Source organism: Eurosta solidaginis, chromosome 4 (genome assembly GCF_040869045.1).
Source record: "Eurosta solidaginis isolate ZX-2024a chromosome 4, ASM4086904v1, whole genome shotgun sequence".
Lineage (NCBI taxonomy): Eukaryota > Metazoa > Arthropoda > Insecta > Diptera > Tephritidae > Eurosta > Eurosta solidaginis.
Window position 1 is genome coordinate 160,395,481 of NC_090322.1, and position 13,762 is coordinate 160,409,242.

Below are 13,762 nucleotides of genomic sequence, written 5' to 3' on the forward strand. Positions count from 1 at the left end.
AGTTTAATTTTATATAAATATCTACATGAAAGCATAACAAATAAAAGTCTATTGTATACTCGCACTTGGCGATCCTTCACTTCCTTCCTTAGATACCTGCGAGTATTGACTTGAAAGCGACATTTTGCTTCTACGCCTCCGCATTGAATCTGATGATTGAGTACGTTTCTTTAATGACAATTCTGCTTCATTCATTTGACGACAACTATCAATGAAACTTGTCAATTCGGGACTATTTAAAATCTTTGCAACGCCATATGCTTCGTCGAGTATTTCCTTGGCACGTTCAACTTTATGCAGCACAGCGTGAGATTTGCAAATTAATAAAGTGCTTAGAAAACGCCAAATATTACTATTGCAATTCTTAGACTCTAAAATGTATTGATTAAAGAAAAGAAGGTACATATAGATTATCTAGATATATTTTTATTATGATAGATATGTATGTAGATTTGGGTAGTACCTTCAATAGCTTTTCGCGCCACCGAACAACATTCATCAAATCTGTTCTGATCCAAATGGCTGCGTGCGATTTCGTGAAGTAGGTAACATTTCTCAATTGAATATTTTGAAAAGTATATACGCTTCTCCAAACGGTTTAGATATTTTCTTAAAAATAGTAAGAAATTATAAAATTTTAATAGGACGTTATATTGGGTACGCTTTGCTGATTCGTATTGGCTCCATTGGAAATTTGATTACCAAAAAGCAATTGAAAGATATTAAGCTAGAGTTTTGGGTTTATAGATATTAGTCAATGGAATTTATTACCTATGTTTTTTACTTTCTTAAAAATACCTGTTTGAAAAAGTGACTAAAGCAGCTGATTACGTTAGGGATACGACTACAGCGATACGACATACGGCACCAATGACTCCCGCTTAAGGCTGGGTGCGAGTTGACCTAAATTTCCACCTGAATAAAGAAAGTCATAAACCACTGGAAATTGTTTGCAAGGCAGTGAAAATAAAAAAATAAGAATTTTTGTGAGCATAATTTTCAATCTAAATTAAAATGTCTAATTTCAAAAAAAAAAAAAAAAAAAATAAAAACTTTGATTTTTCATTTTATTGTTCTTACATTACAAGCATGGCGCAACGATACAAGGTGGTAGCATGGAATAGCTGACTATAAACTTTTTTTATTTGATTTGATACATCAACTTCCGGTGCCGTACGATTTTGACATTTGTCCATCGAACTTACAAAAACAAAGTACATGGCATTTTTATTTATGTTTGTAGGTATGTCACCATGCTGCCACCTTGTATCATTCCGCTATGATTACAAGTACCACATACAAATATGTAAATCAGAGGGTGATGATCAATATCCCATCGATTGTTGGATATGACTTAGATGACTTCTCTCCGACGTACGCGTCATAAGAATTGGATCCTGATTGTTTGATAGCGATTTGGACCCAGTGGCCAAAAATAAGTTATTGGCGCCATGCCCAATGGCAGTCACAGGCTTGTATACAACTTGAGATGTTGACGAACGTCTCTGTACATGTGCTCTGGCATAAAAGGCCGTATATGGTGGAGCCGCTGCACTTTCTTTAACAGCTATGTAAGGATGTTTACTTTCCCTTTGACCCCTGACCTATTGAAGAATGCATACACATCGCAAACACCACACAATTCGCAAATTAATATTTTTGATAATAATTTCCCGCATAAATAAAAAATTTAGTTTGTCAAATGAACTCGCATAGTTTGGCAGCTTTTTCCTAAATGTGCTGGAAGGTTCCACTGGCATATTAGTAAAGGTATCTTACATTTAGGCGCACTCGCACCCAACCTAAGGTTACACAGACACATCTTTAGGAATTGTTGAACCAAAACTTAGGCTCGTTAATGCGAATCACTCAAAAATTTCGAGAAAATTTCTAAAACTACACAATTTGCAGTTCTAAATGAGATTGTGATACTAGAAATATAGACTGCTGAGTAGAATATCTCAATAACTGGGCTGCTGTTCCAAAAACACTTTCAAAATACGTTTGAATAACGCCCTTTTCCAGAATTTGTTTTCAAAAGGCCTTATCTCAGAAAGGCCTTATGCAGAACGCCTTATCTCAGAATTTTTTTCATAAACATCAAAATATATTGAGTTTTAGCTAAGACAGAGCATTTTTGCAAAAACTTCTGTAATAGGGCATTTTTCATAAAGGCCTTTTCGAAACGGCATCCAAGATAGGGCGATATTCCACTCAGCAGTTAATATGGCACAAGAATTCTTAGTTGCTTGTATATTTGGAAATAAGAGTTGTAAGTTGAAAATAAAATGAATCAATTGTAAAATCGAAAGGGTCACTTCATATGAGAATATCGCGTTTTAAAGGACATCACGTCAAATAAAAATGCGAAAGCGTCATTTGAATTTTAAGAATAAGTAGTCAGCTGGAAATGAGGCAGCGTTAGATTTAAAATTAAAAACATATTTCAAAAAGAGAATAGACAATTATAAATGAGAGATTAACAAACCATAATGCGCAAGTGCTACGTGGTATTGAGAAAGCGTTTTAGAATTGAGATAGACCAATTGGAAACGCGAAAGTGTTACTTCGATAGAAGCCGAAACATTAATTTAGTTTGCGAGATATTTATGTTTGGAGTGAGGTCGACCGGCCGACAGAGGTCAATTCAACACTGGGCAGAGCATATAAAACTATTTAAATTGTTTAGTTTACGTGAGCCACAATGTTTCTTGATCGTCGATTATCAGGTCAGAGGAATGTTGATCCAAATCAAAGATGTTCGTGGAAAAGTAAAAAAAAATTGTGAAGGGACACTTAAGCAGCCCGAAGATGAGCAGCGGCCGGTATATTGTAGAGCAACCGCTTCAATATTAAGAACAAATTCAGTTGATATCTTATTAACAGTAAAATCTATGCTTGTATGTCGCTTTCTCATTTACAACGATATTCTCAATTAAAAACAAATAAGGAAGGCTAAGTTCGGGTGTAACCGAACATTACATACTCAGCTGAGAGCTTTGGAGACAAAATAAGGGAAAATCACCATTTACAAAAATGAACCTAGGGTAACCCTGGAATGTGTTTGTATGACATGTGTATCAAATGAAAGGTGTTAATGATTATTTAAAACGCAGTGGGCCTTAGTTCTATAGGTGGACGCCTTTTCGAGATATTGCAATAAGGGTGGACCAGGGGTGATTATAGAATGTGTTTGTACGATATGGGTATCAAATTTAAAGTACTAATGAGGGTTTTAAAAGGGAGTAGCCCTAAGTTTTATATGTGAAGGCGTTTTCGAGATATCGACCAAAATGTGGACCAGGGTGACCCAGAACATCTTCTGTCATACCACGAACAGTATTCCTGCCAAGATTCCAAGGGCTTTTGATTTCGCCCTGCAGAACTTTTTCATTTTCTTCTACTTAATATGGTAGGTGTCACTCCCATTTTACAAAGTTTTTTCTAAAGTTATATTTTGCGTCAATAAACCAATCCAATTACCATGTTTCATCTCTTTTTTCATATTTGGTACAGATTTATGACATTTTTTCATTTTTCGTAATTTTCGATATCGGAAAAGTCGGCCATATTTTATACCAAGATAAAGTGACTTCAGATAAGTACGTGAACTAAGTTTAGTTAAGATATATCTTTTTTTTGCGCAAGTTATCGTGTTAACGGCCGAGCGCAAGGACAGACGGTCGACTGTGTATAAAAACTGGGCGAGGCTTCAACCGATTTCGCCATTTTCACAGAAAACAGTAATCGTCCCAGAATATAAGCCCCTACCAAATTTCACAAGGATTGGTAAATTTTTGTTCGACCTATGGCATTAAAATTATTCTAGACGAATTAAATGAAAAAGGGCGGAGTTACTCCCATTTTGAAATTTTCTTTTATCTTTGTATTTTGTTGCACCATATCATTACTGGAGTCAAATGTTGACATAATTTACTTTTATACTGTAAAGATATTCAATTTTTTGTTATAATTTGACTTAAAAATTTTTTTTTTTTTAAGGGGGCGAGGTCACCATTTGATTTCGCTAATTTTTATTTAGCACACATATATTAATAGGAGTAACGTGCCTACCAAATTTCATCATGATATCTTCAACGACTGCCAAATTACAGCTTGCAAAACTTTTAAATTACCTTCTTTTAAAAGTGGGCGGTGCCACGCCCATTGTAAAAAATGTTTCTAATTTTCTATTTTGCGTCATAAGGTCAACGCACCTACCAAGTTTCATCGCTTTATCCGTCTTTGGTAATGAATTATCCCACTTTTTCGGTTTTTCGAAATTTTCTATATCGAAAAAGTGGGCGTCGCTGTAGTCCGATTTAGTTCATTTTAAACAACGATCTGAAATGAGCGCCCAGGAACCTACATACCATATTTCATCAAGATACCCCAAAATTTACTCAAGTTATCGTGTTTACAGACGGACGGACGGACGGACGGGCATGGCTAAATGAATTTCTTTTTCACCCAGATCATTTTGATATATAGAAGTCCATATCTATCTCGATTAGTTTATGCCGTTACGGATTACCGTTATGCGAACAAAGTTAATATACTCTATGAGCTCTGCTCAGCTGAGTATAATGACTGCGTTTAAATTTGTAGCTTCAGTATTTCAAATTGACTGTTCTTATTTCCAGTTGACGTTCTTCCATTTTTATCTCACTACTGAATATTGTCAGTTACAAATGACGCTCCGCATTTTTGCTTGATGCTGTGCCATTTGAAACTGACTATTCTCTTAAGGAAGTTACGCTTTCAGGTTTGCAATTCACTGTTCGCTCTCTATTTTCAAATGAATATTCTCATTTGCAACTGACTATTCCCATTACAATTGCCATTTTCGAAATCTAATTTGATGCTTCCCCATTGACATCTGACTCTTCTCATATCGAAATAACGCTTTCACATTTACAACTGATCATTTCACTTTTCATATGACGCGACCAGGTTGCTGTTTTCCTACCCAAACATGGTGTACCCGCAACCTCGCTACTTCCTTTTACCTCTCCTTGCATATATACCTGTACCTAATTTCGAACTTATCTAGCTAAAAAGATAAGAAAAAAGAAGGCAAAGACCTATCTCTCTAACTTCTACTTCGCTATCTTCAAATATATTACGGCAATGCAAAACATATATGTATTCAAACGTCAAACCGAAATGTCACGTAGAACAAAAATTGGAAGTGCGTTAGTTTTTTACGCAGTCTATTCAATTTCGGTTGTTCTCCTACAGTTGCATGACATATTTTCGACAGCTACCGCAATGCGTTTTTATTAGTTTGGCCTGTTGCCTCTCTCCTTGTCGCTTTCTCTTTTCAGCTGTTAAAGATAAACAATGCATTTCTTCAGTTTCTTAGTAGTTTTTCTTTTGCATTTTTTTAAGTCATAAGCCACTTTTCATAGGCTAGGTCACATATATTTTTCGAATTACAAGGCTACTTATGGAGCTGAAGCAATTCGCACAAAAAACAAGATTTTTGGAAGGTGTTGCTCCACTTCCTAGGAAAAATTTTCTTAAATACTAACCTAGGCGAAAACCTTTCTACTATATACTGAATTTTACTAAATTTCAAGAAATATGCCCTATTAAAAATGTTTAAGTGAGTTGTGGTCACTTAAATAGCAAATGATATTCCTGTCCTTAATTGACCTTTTGTCACCTAACCCCACCTGTGACTTGCGATCACTTCTCCAGTGACTTGCGTCCACTTCACTAGTTATGACTTGCGTTCATACAACCCTGGCTGTAGAGTAGACTGGAGTTGCCATCCAGTGCTTCCAGTCAACATTGTTGGAGTTGCCTCCATCAATGTTTTTTCTTCCTATAAATACAAGTGCGATGCTTTATCTCACTCTCTTTTTTACGTGGAACACTAAACACATATCATCAACCAGTATCCTCTACTTTTATCAAATTTTCATCGTATCACCGACTTCGGAGCTAGTACGAACATCATCACCTGCACTACATCCAACTCCAGGAAAAAGAAAAGGAAGTATTCACCCACAACCGTAAGTTATATCTTTAAATATAAATTCATCCGAGGTAGCACTTGCGCTAAAATCCATTTGCGTCAATGCGTTAAAGAAAAAATAAAAATAAAACTGAAGCGCGTTAACCTCAGAAGATATTTTAGACCGAGCTTCTCTTCCAATTTGCGTAGTATTCCTTTTAATTTTTCCTACAAATTGGCGGGACGGGACCTACTTGTGACTCCGAACGGCATCTGAGAGGCAGATGAGTTTTCACTGAGAAGCTTTTCATGGCAGAAATACACCCGGCAGTGTTTGCAAAAATCATTGCCAAGGGGAAAATTTCTTCTAATTGAAGAAACCTGGTTTTAAATTTTTGATGTTGCTTTGCACGGACCGTGGACCTAGGATCATCGGAGCACGCTACCAACACACCACACTTCGGCCGCTGGAAAAAAGAACACTCTTCCATGATCAAAGCAATATATTGAATATGCCCTGAAATTTAAGCGAAATGGATGGCTATCTTCAGAGCGCATTGAGGATAGCGATGATCTGAGTGTTCGAGCAAAATGAGCCGGTGTTGTCGCTTAACGCGAAAAAATGGGAGTATTTTAAGTATATATTACTTAGATTTTTCATAGCCGGAGCTTTAAAGAAGTGTTGTAAAATAAAGTTTTAGTTTCAACGTCATCGGATATGCTGTATGTTACAATCGGTCACTAGACTGTTTTGCAAAGATAATGTAATTATATTATAGCCATTGTATTACATCAACTCTTAGTAAACTTACTTATATGCAATCATTGTGTAATCAGTCGCATCCGGTTCTTGGTATGTTGATTTATCGCCGAATACAAAAGTAATTGCACGATCTTTATTTTTATCGCTTGGTATACGCAATAATCGTAGCAATCGATGTTTGTGATCCCGTTCAGCAGCTGCATCCAGAGGTTGAAGGTAGCGATCTGTATAAGCTAAGGCTAAGGTATTGTAGACTTCATTTAAGAACTCAAATTTCCACGGCATAACACGATGCGTCTTCAACACGACATAATCCCCCATAACTTCTTCAACATACTTGCTGAGTTTCTATAGAGTTTGAACGAACAGAAAGAGTTAGAACACGAATGGTTAAGTAGTTCATATTTATGTTGTTAAATTAGGTTGTAAAGTCTTTCTTAAAATATAAGGTTGTCAAGCGCTTATGTAGTTGGAATGTTATTCGGGGTCGTTTGTGGGGGATGCACCGTATATAGAAGTCTGAGGTGTGGCACAAGCTTCTGCTTGAAGTATTTTACTTTCGAATGCTTGCGCTCCACTTGGTGGTGACCTTAAGGTACTAACGCAACACTAAAGTGGGCCGCTCCGATATAATCGCCTTGGGTCATTGCTGGAAGATTACGCCGACGATATTTGAGGTTCGGGTGAAGCTTTAGTCTGTCTTGGATCAAGCGGCACGCTATAAAAACGTGCAGTATCACATCATTCTTCGCAAAGGGGATTGTGCAATGGCCTTAGGATGTCACTTGAAACACAACTCCAATCCAGATAATAAGAGAGCCTCGGTTATGCCGAATATGATATATTATGCGGCTGTAAGAAAACTCCGGCCAAGAGGTTCTATTCTGTAACTCGATTCTAAAGGAACTGCGATTCGAAAGCAGGCAGATTACACACATACTTTTCTGCTCACGGAATGGGAGAATCCATGTATGTGTAAGCGTAGGAGTAGTGTTTGTAAGTTGTCGGTTGTATAGGGGAATACAGAATGTAAGCATAAGGATAGTCGCTAGGTGCAGCGTTATATAACAACGTAAGTGGCAGAATTGGTGAGCGAAATAATAATGCAAATCAATTAATGGAAACTACGAAGGCTGAAAAATAAATCGACGATATAAAAAACAGAAAGTGAAACAGTAAAGGAAAAGAAGTAAATGTAAATTTGAACAAGTAAAGGTGTCTAAGTTCGGGTGTAACTGAACATTATATACTCAGCGTTAGCTTCAATTGGACATTTCATTTCAGATAAATTACTTTTCTACATAACTCGTGGCACCGCCCGTTTAAAAAAAATGTCTCCCCATTTCCTCTTACAATAAAACTTGATAAGTGAAATATCATTGATTCAAAACTATTTTTTACTAAGTTATAGCTTATTATTTTCGTCTACGACCCTTTCAAAAATCTTTTATATAAAAGTGGGCGTGGTCTTTAACCGATCTCGTCCATTTTTCCTAGAAATATTTCCTGCCATAGGGAAAATTTGTGTACCCAATTTTATTAATATCCGTTAATTTTTCTTCGAGTTATGGCTCCCGAATCATAGAAAATTGCTTAGTAATAAAGGGGCGGCGCCACGTCCATTTTGTTAAATTTGAAGTTTTTCCTCTTTATTGTTATAAATCCATTGGGAAATGAAATACCATTGATATAAAGCTCTTTTTTGCGAAGATATAGCTTATTTTATTCTTCCACAACCCTTTTTAAAATCTTTTATATAAAAGTGGGTGTGGTCCTTAACCGATTTCGTTAATTTTTCCCCAAATCATTCCCTGTAGTAAATGCAACCTCTCTTCCGAATTTTTTTACGATAGGTTTAACGATTTTTGATTAATAATATTTGTAAAATTGATTTTATCATAAGTCGGCAGTGCCACGCCCATTTTGAAAAATTTTTATCAAGAATCTCAATATCAGTCCACGTGTCAAATTTCACCATTCTAGGTGTATTATTTAGAAAATTATCAGGTTTTTTGTATTTTCCAAAATTTTATATATACAAAAAGTGGGCGTGGTTATCATCCGATTGCGCTCATTTCCAATACCAGTCTATTCTGGGTCCAGATAAGCTAGTGTACCAAATTTGGTGAAGATATCTCAATATTTACTCAAGTTATCGTGCTAACGGACGGACGGACGGGCGGACGGACATGGCTCAATCAAATTTTTTTTCGATACTGATAATTTTAATATACGGAAGTCTATATCTATCTCGATTCCTTTATACCTGTACAACCAACCGTTATCCAATCGAAAGTTAATATACTCTGTGTGCAAAGCACGCTGAGTATAAAAAGAAGAAACATTTGAAAAAAAAAAATAGAATAGCATAAACAATAATGATAATAATGGTGCTTATGGTTATCGTGACGGTTGCGGAAGCCAAGATAAAAATGGAGAGGAAAGTGAGGAAAAGGTTTTCTAACTGAACAGTTATCGATTTATTATCGGTTACTTATCGTAGTTATACGCAAAAAAAAAATTATTATCGGATTTTTATCTTTTTTTCTAAATTTTGTAGCGGTTCTTTATCGATTTGTCAGGTATTGTTATCAAACCTTTATGAAAACTTATGGAGTTAATATAAAAAATTTTTAATGTATTATCTGTGGTAGCAATTTTTTATCGGCGTGTTATCGATTTGCTATCGACCACTCATAGAGTCCTTATGAAAGAGGTACCGATAAAACTTTAGCGTTCAATTGATAACACTCCTCGATCCCGTCGATAACAAACCGATTAGAAAACAATAGCCCAGTGACACCGCGATAACAAGCCGTTAACAAATCGATAACTCGACTTAAATTCCTAAATCGATTAAAAGCCGAATGACATGTCGGTATCGGTTGGAACGGTGTTCTGCTGTGGCTTTACCTGAAGCCCTAGGCAAGCTATAGTCAATTTAAAAACATGAGTTTTCAAAATGTTTACACATCGTACTTCAGAGAACTTGTTGCACACACATTTTTTTTTCAAGTTTCAAGAAGTTCCTTTCAAATCGAGTTACATAATAAGCTCTAGATGTAATTATCGACACCCATCAATGAATGCAGAAGAAGGGAGGGCCTATACTTCGTTGGATGGGTTAAGTGAAAGAAATCATTTCACTTCCTTTGGTGCCAGTTGGTGACTGAAAGACCCGAGTTCTTAATGGATTTCTAGTTTGTTTATCCAAAGAACATCCGGCAACACTATGGCTATATTCAATGTCCGTTCTAAAACTAAAATCATATATGCTTTTACTCACATCAATTTTTCCTCTTTCACGTAAGTGACGAATTGTACGTAATATTGTCAACATATTACGACGTGTCTGATATTGAATATGATTCAAATGAGCTTGCCGATGCTTTTCCCAAACTTTCTTATCCGGACATTTGCGCATGTGTTCATTGTAAAGTGGACTGCGTGCTTGCAGCATTTTCTAGAAAACGTTAAAAGTTCTGGAGTAGTGAAATGTTTACTTTCGATCATACCATTTTTGACATACCAAGAATTTCTTTAGAACTACATATTTCGTGGATGTGAGGTGTCGTAATAATGGCGTGGACACCTTGCACTGTGGCAATAATAAATTAAGATTCTCGCGCAGGCTTTTCAAAAATAGAACATCAATCCAACTTTTATTGTAGTATATTTGATTGAAGACTTTGAATGCGCGTTCGCGTCTAGCAATTTCACGGGGTGACAATAGAACTTCCTAGAAAACGTACATAAATTAATGGATACTTTGTCCATAGTGTCCACGTTATTACCTCCTTTTCGAGTATACTCAACACATCACATTTGCCCTGCTCGCGCAATACCTTCCATAATGGGCGGGGATCAACAAATTTTTCGCGTTCCAATTGTTCCAAAACTTTTGCGAAAATCTTTTCATTTCTCAATATAAAAGGACCAAGCGTTTCACCAATTGAATCATTAAAATTTTCATTAACCACAATTAAACGATCCATAAAAGCTGAAACTTTTTTGCCATAAAATTTTCGTGTATTATCGTGAAGTTCCACTTTGCAATTTTCAAATTGATTAAGTTCGTATAACGCATCGCAGATTTCAAGATTTATCGGCGCACTATTTGTATCGATTGCTAGAAATTTCGAAGATTTATATTTGCTTTGTAATAATTATAAATATAAACTCTTGCCTCCCGCTGCCAAGCCATCCTCCAGCGCTCCCTGCGTCTGCGCAATACTTCGTTTACACTGACTGCGAAAATAGAGCGCACGCGCATCGTCTTCCTTAAGCTCCAACGATTTGTCATAGTAATTTGCTGCTATGTCCAATTGTTGTTTATGCGTATAGAAGAGGCCCCAATCTCGATAAATTAGTTGTACATGCTCGTCGCTCCAAGCGATTTTTTCCCAAGGTAATATGGCTACTTCTTGCATATTGTTGCTAATTTATATTTTTCTGGATGTTGTTCAAATATTTTGCATGTGAATTGGATTCGAATAGTCTTTTTTTTCAGAGCACAATGCTGATAAATAATTTTTGTTAAAAGTATTGAGTTTTTTTACAAAATATGAACAAAATTTCTTTTAAAGTTTCCCGCAATCCAATCTAAAGATTTAATTTTTTCTTCTGTGACTTTTTCTTTTCAATACTTTCAACGTTATCAATCATGGAAAAGAAATTTTTTATTTGTTTGATTGAGCAAGTGGGGCTTTCCGAAAAATTTTCCCAGCAAACACTTTAGAAATTGTACTAAGTACTTTTTATATAAAATTGTATTTACTATCGTCACATCATCGTAGAATTCGTGGCAAAGATTTTGGAATTGATATGAGACTCAATACCTCTGCCCATTGAGTGCAGGTTATAGTGGTACATATTCATCTAACATTAGGCAGACCAAGTAACTGGTCCTAGCCTACACTTCATGTTCATGTTGATGTTAAAGCCACAAAAGCAAGGACGGGTTGGCGTTGTTTTGGATAATATGACAACGGAAAATATGATAAACCTGCACGTCGAAATACTGTTAGTAAACCTTCAAAGCTGCCAAACGACTGCAGTGTCTCTCAAGTGGAGGTGGTAGGCGTGAGCAAAGCAGCAGGCATATCAAAGAAAAACTGAATAAACGGCAGCCACATCTACCGGGCATTGCTCGGCATATGAACTCACGATGTTCATCATGAGCACTCACAAGGCTAGGGGTTTTGCTCCACTGTGCTTCTCTTCCAATTTGCATCCTACTTCTTTCTGTTTTTCCTACGAACCGGCTGGGCGGAAGCCACATATTTTATATCAATTCCGAACAGCAACTGCAAGACAGATGGGTTTGAACTGAGCAGATTTCATTGCAGAAATACATTTGGTGTGTTTGACAAATCACTGTCGCTAGGCAACCCTATCTTAAAACTTTGTTTGCTAATGGAAGAAACTTTTTTCTAATTTTTCTGACTCAGTGGCCATCTGTCCTGTAGCAGAAAACAAGTAGGCAGTGGTATCCCAACACAAGACATGTTCATTTCGCCAGTGTCTTCTCGGAGTTCAACCTAAGAATGGCCAGGGGTAATATTACATCCTTATATTTTTTATCAAAATGATACTAGTTGCCACAGCAAATGAAATTAAGCAATCCCACACAGCAATCGAACTCACGTCGGCAGAATTTGGCGCTTGAATAGCCGCCTGACTATCGTATTAAACCCTAAGTTACCTAATGGTTAGATCGTTAGATGGCATCTTGTCATTTATAACGGCGGCGTCCGCCTGAAAAATGCTACAGCATTTGGACAGCCTAAATTTGCGGCCGATACCGAAGTCCTGACAGAATGCTCAAACCTCCACTTACAGCCTTTGCCTTCTGCTTAGGGAATATGAGTGGTGAATCTGGTAACAGAAGCGGAAATCAACACCTGGTAGTCAGTCCTGCTAAAGATAAAGCAGATCAAAATACTAAAGTACCCGTAATTTACAAACTTATATCTCACTTGTACAAAGTGTACTGCTTATTGCAACAAAATACAAAGATTTCTTTCTTTTAGCCGTGGAATAAGATTTAGTGCCCCTCATCAGTAGTGAAAAGAAACTGAAGACTTCTTATCCCCGTCCCCCAAATTACGCTTTCATTTCAGAATTGTCTCAAGGTGCAACACCAGGATAAATTCAGGAATCTTGATGAAGATTATGCAGGCTGTTAACTGACATAACTCAAAGAAACCGTCCCCTTCTTTAGAGTAGCTTTTTCACCTTTCTCTGAGGCGTTATCTCTGCCACTCCGCGGTTAGGGTACTGCCACTCAGCAATCTGTTGGCGAATGAAATCTGAGTCTATTCGACTCTCAGTGTTATGAAGAAAGCTTTTAGTTACTTCAAGATCAATTAAGCATTCCAAAGTATTTATTTGGAACGAGTACAGGCTGTTTGGTGCAAAGTCTTCGGGAGAGATGTAACTCACATCATGTAAGCGGTTGTTATCTTCGTATTGCGAATGGTAACTTGGTCCATATTCGAAGAGGTGAACACATAAATAAGTTTCACCTCATTCAGTTAGCGTACATTGGAGCCAGTCAGCTGCCCGCAATCCTCAAAAATCTCTAAAGTTGCAAAAGAAATATTTTATCCGGACCGTAACTTTTAGGGCCTAAGAGAATTTGAATTTTGCGTTCCGGTAATCTCAGACAGTTGGAAGCCAGCGAGATGCAGGAAGTCCCGAAAGGTATCTGAAACCGCGCATGAATTAACTCCATCAGGGCTTCAGGGCTTAAAAGACATAATGAAACATACGTTTTGGCCTTCAAGGCGGATGTATGTCATTTCTCTTGGGCTGACTGTCTACAATGAACCAAAGGGACTCTTCACCGCTCATCGCCTAGCTTTAATTGACATCTTTTACATATGCCAATGAGGCAGCATCTCTTAAGAGTTAATCGGGCTATTTTAGATGAAACTATCTTATTTATATTTGACACATGAATGACCACATCCGCAACTCATGCCTAGACTCTTGGGGCGTGCAACTACACTGAGCGAGCGAAGGCTATTAAAAGG

The 13,762-nt window shown here is 36.9% G+C and overlaps 1 protein-coding gene across 1 annotated transcript; it reads right to left on the reverse strand.

Moving 5' to 3' along the window:
- LOC137250554 (outer dynein arm-docking complex subunit 4-like) lies at nucleotides 1-11,274 on the reverse strand. The gene is made up of 7 exons (XM_067783579.1): nucleotides 10,912-11,274; nucleotides 10,520-10,854; nucleotides 10,255-10,464; nucleotides 10,012-10,188; nucleotides 6,775-7,073; nucleotides 464-609; nucleotides 1-371 (listed from the first exon to the last, which is right to left on the reverse strand). Exons 1-7 carry the CDS (start codon nucleotides 11,153-11,155, stop codon nucleotides 49-51), a joined length of 1,734 nt encoding a protein of 577 aa, XP_067639680.1. The 5' UTR covers nucleotides 11,156-11,274; the 3' UTR covers nucleotides 1-48.
- Nucleotides 11,275-13,762: the final 2,488 nt, after the last annotated feature.

Bases quoted from the DNA above. Each gene is read 5' to 3' on its own strand.
- LOC137250554 (XM_067783579.1), bottom strand. From the start codon at position 11,155: ATGCAAGAAGTAGCCATATTACCTTGGGAAAAAATCGCTTGGAGCGAC. The intron at 10,855-10,911 runs GCAAGAGTTTAT...CGAAATTTCTAG, and splicing joins GGATGGCTTGGCAGCGGGAG to CAATCGATACAAATAGTGCG. The intron at 10,465-10,519 runs GTAATAACGTGG...TACGTTTTCTAG, and splicing joins TGAGTATACTCGAAAAGGAG to GAAGTTCTATTGTCACCCCG.